Source organism: Oncorhynchus tshawytscha, linkage group LG09, assembly GCF_018296145.1.
Source record: "Oncorhynchus tshawytscha isolate Ot180627B linkage group LG09, Otsh_v2.0, whole genome shotgun sequence".
NCBI classification, from domain to species: Eukaryota; Metazoa; Chordata; class Actinopteri; order Salmoniformes; family Salmonidae; genus Oncorhynchus; species Oncorhynchus tshawytscha.
Genome location: NC_056437.1, coordinates 72,284,147 through 72,292,649, shown reverse-complemented (window position 1 = coordinate 72,292,649; position 8,503 = coordinate 72,284,147). Strand labels below are relative to the sequence as shown.

At 43.2% G+C, this 8,503-nt stretch overlaps 1 protein-coding gene across 5 annotated transcripts; it reads left to right on the top strand.

Moving 5' to 3' along the window:
- Positions 1 to 3,965: 3,965 nt before the first annotated feature.
- On the top strand, positions 3,966 to 7,419 carry phospho1 (phosphoethanolamine/phosphocholine phosphatase 1). Of its 5 annotated transcripts, XM_024433127.1 has the most exons (4): positions 3,966 to 4,141; positions 4,577 to 4,637; positions 5,412 to 5,479; positions 5,567 to 7,419. In XM_024433127.1, the coding sequence occupies exon 4, from the start codon at positions 5,611 to 5,613 to the stop codon at positions 6,379 to 6,381; it is 771 nt and encodes a 256-aa protein (XP_024288895.1). In that variant the 5' UTR covers positions 3,966 to 4,141; positions 4,577 to 4,637; positions 5,412 to 5,479; positions 5,567 to 5,610; the 3' UTR covers positions 6,382 to 7,419. The 5 variants fall into 5 exon arrangements, with proteins under 5 accessions (XP_024288895.1, XP_024288896.1, XP_024288893.1 ...); XM_024433128.1 differs by lacking the exon at positions 5,412 to 5,479; XM_024433125.1 differs by having other exon boundaries at positions 5,412 to 7,419.
- The last annotated feature ends 1,084 nt before the right edge of the window (positions 7,420 to 8,503 follow it).

Here is an 8,503-nt window from a genome sequence, read left to right as displayed (position 1 = left end):
ACTGTACCTTGCTTGTTCTTTCGTTGTCATGCCAAACTACACCAAGCATAGAATCAGCAAGGCTATTTTTATTTCTATGATTATAACAGTTCAGCAAACTGTTTTGATCTAAATTGCAAGTTAAATCATAATTGCAATATTTGGTAAATATCGTGCACTGCTAGTCTCAGCCTTACATCACATTGTCTGTGATGTACTTTTTAAAACTGAATTTTAATCTAAATTCAGACCCCCCCCCCCATTGAATGGATAGTTTGACCTGCCATTTTGAGTCACAGGCTGATAATATAAAAAAACAAGCTGTAGAATCAGTCCTGGACTAAACAAATCCGTCACCAAGGTGGAAAGCTGTGGTTGAAGTTGTGCACCATGTTGAGAACCAAAAGCGGGTTTGCCGCCAAGCCTTCATGAAACAGGGCTGTTTTCCATAGTTAATCCCAGGTGGCTGTAATATTCATTACTACATTGATTTAATCAACAGGGGTTGTGTTCTGATTGCTTAGTCATGTTTGATACAGGCTCCAGACGCCTACAGCTCTGATTCTGGTCATTCCTGTTACACAGGGTTTTGCAACTCGCTGACCTCTTTCTTTCACTCCTTTTGCAAGCTGGCTCATACTGTACATTTTGTTCTCTTTTTCTATTTTCTCCTGATTGTTCCATCTCTGTGGTTGCAGTCAGTTTTGTGTTTGTCTGGTGATGTTTGTCGGGTCACTTGACAAGCTCAACTCTTGTGAGTGGATGTGATTCTATCAACAGAAAGTAGCTGATACTGATCAAACGGCTCCAATCACTGCATTACCAAACAGAGGCTGTCCTTTTATCTCGCACCAATTGATCTGTGTGGCAATTCCTTGTCTGTGGCAACAGTGTGTAGTTATGACCTGGGTCTGTGGTAAGTCTAGTAATCCCTGTGTGTTTGGCGACGGTGCTGGAGCACTGTATTCCCTTTGGCCTTGTGTGCCAGTCCAAATAGGTCAAGTCTTCTACACCCCTGACCTTTTTTAGATGACCTGACTCAACTCCATTGTTACCTGGCCTCGCAGCTTTATAAGTCTTAATAGCACAATGTCCGGGGGGGATTTTCCTCAAGGAACCATTCTAGAATTGTATAAATGAAAGGCTTGCACAAACACAGTTTGACTGTTTCCAAAAAAATTTGCTTTAATTTTAAGCACCAAAAGACCACTGCTAATGAGCCTTATTGTAAGCACTGCAGGAACACTTAGAGCAGTCCCCGTGCATAACTAGACAATATTATGCACCCGTTTTTAATTGATAGAACTGGGTTTGCCAGGAAGGAAGGAAGCGGGAGTGGTTTGACATGGAGGACGCCACATAAATCACATGACAACACTTTAGATTGATTGTATCCAAGATCTTTTAAGCAGCTCTCAATGGGAACAGTAAGTATTTTAACAGCAGTGTATTGGGCTGCAGTGTGTGTGTGTTCATGAGAGTTTGAAATGTCTCTGCCTTCAGGAAATGAGAAGTGAAGATCACCAAGTGCATGTTCCAAATAGGTGGGTCCACGCCACATCAACCAGGTTAAAGGACACCCCGCCCACTAGTCCCTTGACTCTGTCTGGGTGTCTGTTTTTGGCTTCATGAGTGTTTGTCTGTGTGTTCAAGTGCTTGCAGATGTTTACTCTTCATCCTGTGGAGACCCTGTAGCCAGAGCAGGCTATTAGAGCAAGACCTAACCAAGTTTATTTTCAGAACCTGATGTGAGAGAGAGTCGATTACTGATACTGAAATTTTTGCATCACAGTTCCTTGTTGACATCACAGGGTTAGAGAGGATGTGAGTCAGTGTTTGTGTTCTATGCAGATGAGAAAGAGAGAGCGCGCCCAGCTAGCTCATTTGGTTCCTTGGAAGTTGTGGGAATGTGTTTTTTGAGGTGGGGTGGGGGATCCCAATTGGATCTGGGAACAAAGTATGTTTCCTAAACAGTAAAACTGAATAAGTAGTAGATAAGTTTTTAAAAAATGCCTGTTCTGGGAACATACATTTTTAGGTTGCAGGGAGGTTCTGGGAGGTTTTATAAACACTGAGAATGGAAATTATAGGTTACTTAGAGTTTGTTGAATAACTTCCTTACACCTTGACCAAACAGTCTTTGCCCGTGTGTGTGCCATTGTGCCTGATGTGTTCATGACACGCAGGCTAAAATGCCAATTAATTTGACCGGTCAAAACACGAATGAAACATTCAAGGACAGATTGCTAATTTGTCCTGGGAGAAGAAATGCATAAGGTCCTTTTTTTTTTTAGCTGGATCATTGTAAAATTTTGGCCCGTTTTTGAGTCATCCAAAATCATGTGTTCTCTACTCTGACAATCAATCCACTGATAAAATGGGAAACCTAGTTAGATTTTTAGTGAGATTTCTCTCTTCATTCCGTTTTCTTTTTCTTCTGTGGTGTTTGGTAACCAACTTTAAGGTGCGTTACCTCCAACTAGACGAGTCTGGACCTCCAATCACCCACGTGCAGTATGCTCTTAGAAACCCATGAGTAGATGGGAGAGGTGGCTTGTCTAAAATAGAGCCAAGTTCTAATTTAGCGCCTGGCTACGCAGACCATGTTTATTTTTTATTTTACTAGGCAAGTCAGTTAAGAACAAATTCTTATTTTCAATGACGGCCTAGGAACAGTGGGTTAACTGCCTGTTCAGGGGCAGAACGACAGATGTACCTTGTACCTTGTCAGCTCGGGGATTCGAACTTGCAACCTTTCGGTTACTAGTCCAACGCTCTAACCACTAGGCTACCCTGCCGCCCCAGTATGTGAGCAGTTGGGATGAAATTATTGAATAACACACATGTACATTTTTTTTGCACGCAACACGGCTGGTTGAGTCACCATCTTAAAAGTTTCAATGAATGTTTCAATAAGACTAAACACTGCTAGCTTGTTTTAGGTCAACTTTTTATTTTACTCCAAGCACATAGGACACATGAAAATTAATTTCCTAAGGCTTTAATAATGCAAACACATTTAAAAAAATATTATGACACGGCGTCTGAAATTTGAAGCTCTGTTCTCTATCCATGCATGGAATTAGTCCACTGGGCCACCAGGTTGGAGCTAGCGTTTTTTTTTTTTTTACATATACAAAGCAACATTCCCAGAAAGTTGTGGGAAGGTATGCAAAATAACCATAGCACAAACACGCCCTCATCAAGCGCTAAGAAACATGGTTCTCAGTTATGTTATGTGCTTGCTGGGAGTGGCAGAGGAACGTGTGAGTGACTGACTGACTCACCACAGCACTGATGCTGTATGTGAGTGGGTGGTCAGGTTCATTCTCTTGCACTGTGAGTGGGAGGAGGGCCAGGGTGAATACACAGCACCAGATAGGTCTGCACTCCCATCTGCGTTCAGAAATAGTCACTTCCCAACTGCTAGGCATTATTGGCTCTTGTGGCAGAGAGGCAGGAGGAAGGGAGGCTGTCTGAGAGGAGATAAAGACATGGGGGGTTGGGGGAGGGTAACCTGCTGGGTAGCACTGGCTGAGCATTCAGAGGTGCAAATGTCTTGTTTTCACCTTTTTTCTAAACCACTTGTAAACCATTCATAGTTTATTTTTCCATAAATTTGAACATTGTGCTCAGTGTTCTTGGTGTCACCCTTGGGTCAATTAGGGATGTGTGGTTTGCACACACAGCAAAAAGGCTGTAAATGATGTCACATAACAGGCCTATCTTGTGTACATACCACTAAGCAGTTTTGTTATGCATACATTGAGAGAACACAACAAACGGAATCTCTCCCACGTTCTCTGTGGAGGCTGTGCTGAATGATATTCAAACCAGAATCAACCAACCTCTCTCCAGCCTGTCTGCTGCTCTATGGGTTCACTTACACAGGATATTGGAGGCGGACGCCAAATGGCCCGTTGTTGCGTAGCCTAGGACGTCATAATCGTAGCAAGCTCAGTGGTTTTGGCAGCCAATAAAACGAGCTGAAAGCACTCTGTTCCTCGACAATCAAACCTATATATAACCAAGTGATGGTCAAGTTCGAGACTGGACAAAGTACAGCATGCCGGTGACCAATTCATGAACATAGGCACCTTTAGAGATACTGCGAGGGACAACCGTGCCGTCGGGACATGTTTGTGGACATACATTCTTACTGGTACATTTTTTGCTATTGTCCTTTGCTCTGCAAATAAGATGAATTATTTAGTAAACTAACCGTCGGGACGTTTTCCAGTGCGTAAATACAGCGCGTTCACTCGTGGATTAGGATACATTTGCATAAAGGCTAATGTATCTATTAGATGTTCATCAGTCTACTCGGTTTTTGGAACAGATTCTTATAGGTTAAGTAATTGATATTCCTGTGAAATGGCATGATATAATGCGCTACTGTACTATATTCATTGCATACATTTGTATGTAGCCTAATATTGTATGAAGATGGTTACATGACATTATTTGCCTACAGTAAGAGCTGCAGAGCGCGCTACATTTTCTGGCATTGTAGATAATTACAACATTGAACAGTGTCCGTCTCTTGGGGTTATTTACAGGGTTTTCCTGTTCCTTAATTTTCCTCCTCACTTTACAGATCCCATGCATTGGTTGATAGTGTTCTAGGAACCCTCTGTTGACAGCACGGAAAATTGAAGGTCAGTACAGTATGTTCCGTTCTTCTCACTGATTCCTTGCAGCTTCAAACAGAGCATCGCATGACGTGTAGGCTGGCGTAAAAAAAAATGTCTTGATTTAAGATATCAGTTTACTTTGCATGCTGTTGACTCATCATGTGTATTACTTGGTCTTATTACGTTTCAATGTTCTGCAGCTGCACAGGTGCAGGACATCACAGCTGTACCACTTACATAATAATGTGACTTTACATTTTGACGTTTCAAATGGTAAAACAATCTGTATTATAGTACTCTAGTCCAGGACCAGATATAACTCGACACGACCAGTAGGGCCTTTGAAAATATATCTTTGTTGCGTAATTTAACACACTAGCTACAACAGCAAATGTTAGAGAGCTAAATGATCTAGATATCCTTACAATGTGCAACAATGTAACTGCATTTAGTACATATAAAAATGGTTGCGTGGCAGCTTAGCACTGCAAGTGACTTGTGACAGACTCGTGACTATAAAGGACTCGGACTTGAAGACTTGTGACTTGCTCTGACTTCATGTGGTTTCAGGGGTAGAAATGTATACTAAAACATCAAGCACATGTTGGGTGGCTACCAAGCAGAAATGCAACCCACGCTGATATTGGCAAAATGATTCTTCCTCATACCACTTATAATCTTTCTATTTCAGGTCCATTGAAAAAAGAAATTCTCTAAATGTTTGTATTTTGTTTGTCTTTTCCTCTTCAATCTTTACTTTTTACTCTGCTCCCATCCTCCTCCTCCCTGTCCTATTAGACACATTCTTCCCAGAACCCCTACCTTGTGTTTTCTGACCTGCCTCGTCGTGAACGAGAGAACAAAAGGTGCAAAAGAGCGGGATTTTTGGTGCCACTCATCTCAGTAAGAGGTTGTGGCAAAGCCAATCATGAACTGCTTTGGCTCTCCCCCAGGCGAGGACGTTACCCCCCCACGTTCCAGACGCTCTGCAAACAACATGGCCGCCAACTCAGCAACACCCCCCTCTGACAGGCGCTTCCTCATCATCTTCGACTTTGACGAGACCATTGTGAATGAGAGCAGTGATGATGTGGTGGTGCAGGCAGCACCAGGGCAGAACCTCCCCGCCTGGCTGAAGGACACATACCGGCCGGGCCACTACAACGAGTACATGCAGCGCGTGCTAGCCTACATGGCAGAGAAGGGCGTGCCCGAGAGCGCCATCCGCTCTGTCATCGAGAAGATCCCCGCTTCTCCCGGCATGCTGGCCCTGTTCCAGTTCCTCCGCCACCGCCCCCCGCAGGACTTTGAGGTGGTTCTGGTGTCTGATGCCAACACCTTCTTCATCGAGTCCTGGCTCCGCCGCGTTGGGGCCCGCCAGCTCTTCGTCAAGATCTTCACCAACCCTGCCACCTTCGACAAGGATGGCCGGCTGGTGCTGCGCCCCTTCCACTCTCACAGCTGCCTGCGCTGCCCGGAGAACATGTGCAAGCAGGTGATCTTGAGGGACTATGTGATGAGGCGGACGCAGGAGCGTGGGCGGCCGTTCCAGAGGGTATTTTACGTGGGCGATGGGGCCAACGACTTCTGCCCGTCACTGATCCTGGGCCCCCGGGACACGGCGTTCGCCCGGCGGGACTACCCCATGCACCGGCTGATCACTGAGATCCACGAGGCCAGGCCGGGGGAGTTCAAGGCTGTCACTGTGCCATGGGCCAGTGGGGATGATGTGGTGGAGCGACTCAGGAAGCACGCAGAGGAGAAATAATGACGCTAGGGGGGCGGGGGGTACACCACCTGCTCACACACACCCATGAACAAATACTCAGATACACACGCACACACACACACCCATACACACTCATACACAAATCACATTCCCAGATCAAATACCCACAAAACCACATACTGACACACATCAATGAAAAAACACTCTACACTCAAGAATAGAGCATGCCAATTGAACAGGCCTTTGATATATTGCCTGCAACAGACAGTGTCACACTTCCGCTCAGTCCATCTGTCTTACTCTGACTCAGCCATAGAGCTAGAGATACTGTAGAGATACTGTAGTCTTTCAGTCCAGCTCCTCATACTCTAGGCTTCAGGTCAATGAAAGATAGCAACCCAATAAAAGCATCAACTCTGTTAATCATTACAGAGACCTATGCCTTAGTTGATACCCTACCAATCAGGCCAGTATTGAGCCAACCAAGCTTTTACAGGGATTGATCCTCTTACGCTGGATTGAGAGGGAAGAGGAACAAACATACATCATTGACTGAATAGGGGGTTCTGCAGTGATACATTTAGGACTGATGTATTACCTATATTCCTTTGACACTGAGCTCTATTGGTTTATTAACAGTCAAACTAGGTCAGTAGGGCAGCAGATCATGTTAGTTAGTGGCCCGTTCTCTGACTCTAGCCCTCTCTAGTCCACACAATGGCATTGTCGATGCTAAATGAATGGGTGGCTATTCCAGTGTAATTATTATCTTATATTATCAATAATGAATGGTGTTGTTTACTTGTTAACAGTGCTCTTTGTGAAATAGAGAATTTATGGCTGATCAGGGAAAATGAAATGTGACAACATCGCCATCTACTGGCAGACCTACAGATTGCAACTGGAGACCAGTTTTAAAGTTTGGGAAAATAAGTTCAAATGTAATGTACCATATGGCATAACTAAATATTGTCATTTTAAAACATTTATTATTATTATTTGTGTATACATGTCTGTTTTTAATGTGTACCATGTACTTGTTCCACCACCAGCAGGAATATAAAGCCATGAACTTAACTTCCGAGTCTGTACTTTAATGTCCTATCCTAACACACTGTATTTGCACCCCACTATGTTATTCTCTACACATAAGTGCCACTGGAAACAGTGTTTCTTAAGGCAGCAGCACAATAGGCTTGAACACCATTTAGATACGTTTCGCACCCATGCCTATGCCACACCCCTCCCTCTCAAAACATTAGACCACGGAGGATAATTAGCTGTGAGATAGGCCAAATCCAATGTGATAAAGGAAAGGTCGAAATAATGTCTCCAAAGTGGGTGAAAAATAGTTCACCATGACACCAAAAAGATTCTGAATTTATTCTGTCATCGCTGATAAAATGCATACTTTTGGTTCAACATATTACAAGGCTGAATTACAGAGGTAGATTTGTTCCTCATGCCAGTCATCTGACACCCCAGAACTATGCAACCATCAATGAACAATTGTCAATTTCCACAACAACAAAAAATTATAATTGTGCCAACATTGCTTGAGCCCCTGAGGATTCATCCATTGGTTGTATTATAAGCAGGCCTAGCCTATCTAGAATATATCTATGACACAAGCCTATCTAAAAGATATCTATGACATTATAAAGAATTTGAGAACAAGAACAGTCCAATGTTATTGTTTCACATAATGACTGTAACCACTTAAACTGTTTACCAAGAGCAGGCTATTAGAGAAAGCTAGTTTAACAACTTATATATCGTGATAATGGTTGCAATTCATCTGCATTTGGCAAATATATGACTGTCGTCTCCACCTTAAAGGCCCAATGCAGCCATTTTTATATCAACGTCAAAACATTTGAGTAAAAAATTAAAACCCTTACAGTAACGATTTTCCAGTAAAATGGTCAAAAAGAAACAAAAATAGCTTTATGGCCAAAACCTATTTCTCAAGCATTAATTTTGCTAAGAATGTCTCGGAGTGGTCTTAGTGGGGCGGGCAAAACTGAAAACTAGCTGTTATTGGCAGACAAGTTTGGAATTCTCTTTGTCATTGGTCTATTAACTTATTTACTGCCTGGGAATGTCACCAGTGAAGCTGAAACTCCACCCATGCGAAAAACCTTCTGATTAGATGGTCCTG

Coding starts and splice junctions, on each gene's coding strand:
- phospho1 (XM_024433125.1), top strand. CDS start 5,542: ATGAACTGCTTTGGCTCTCCCCCAGGCGAGGACGTTACCCCCCCACGT.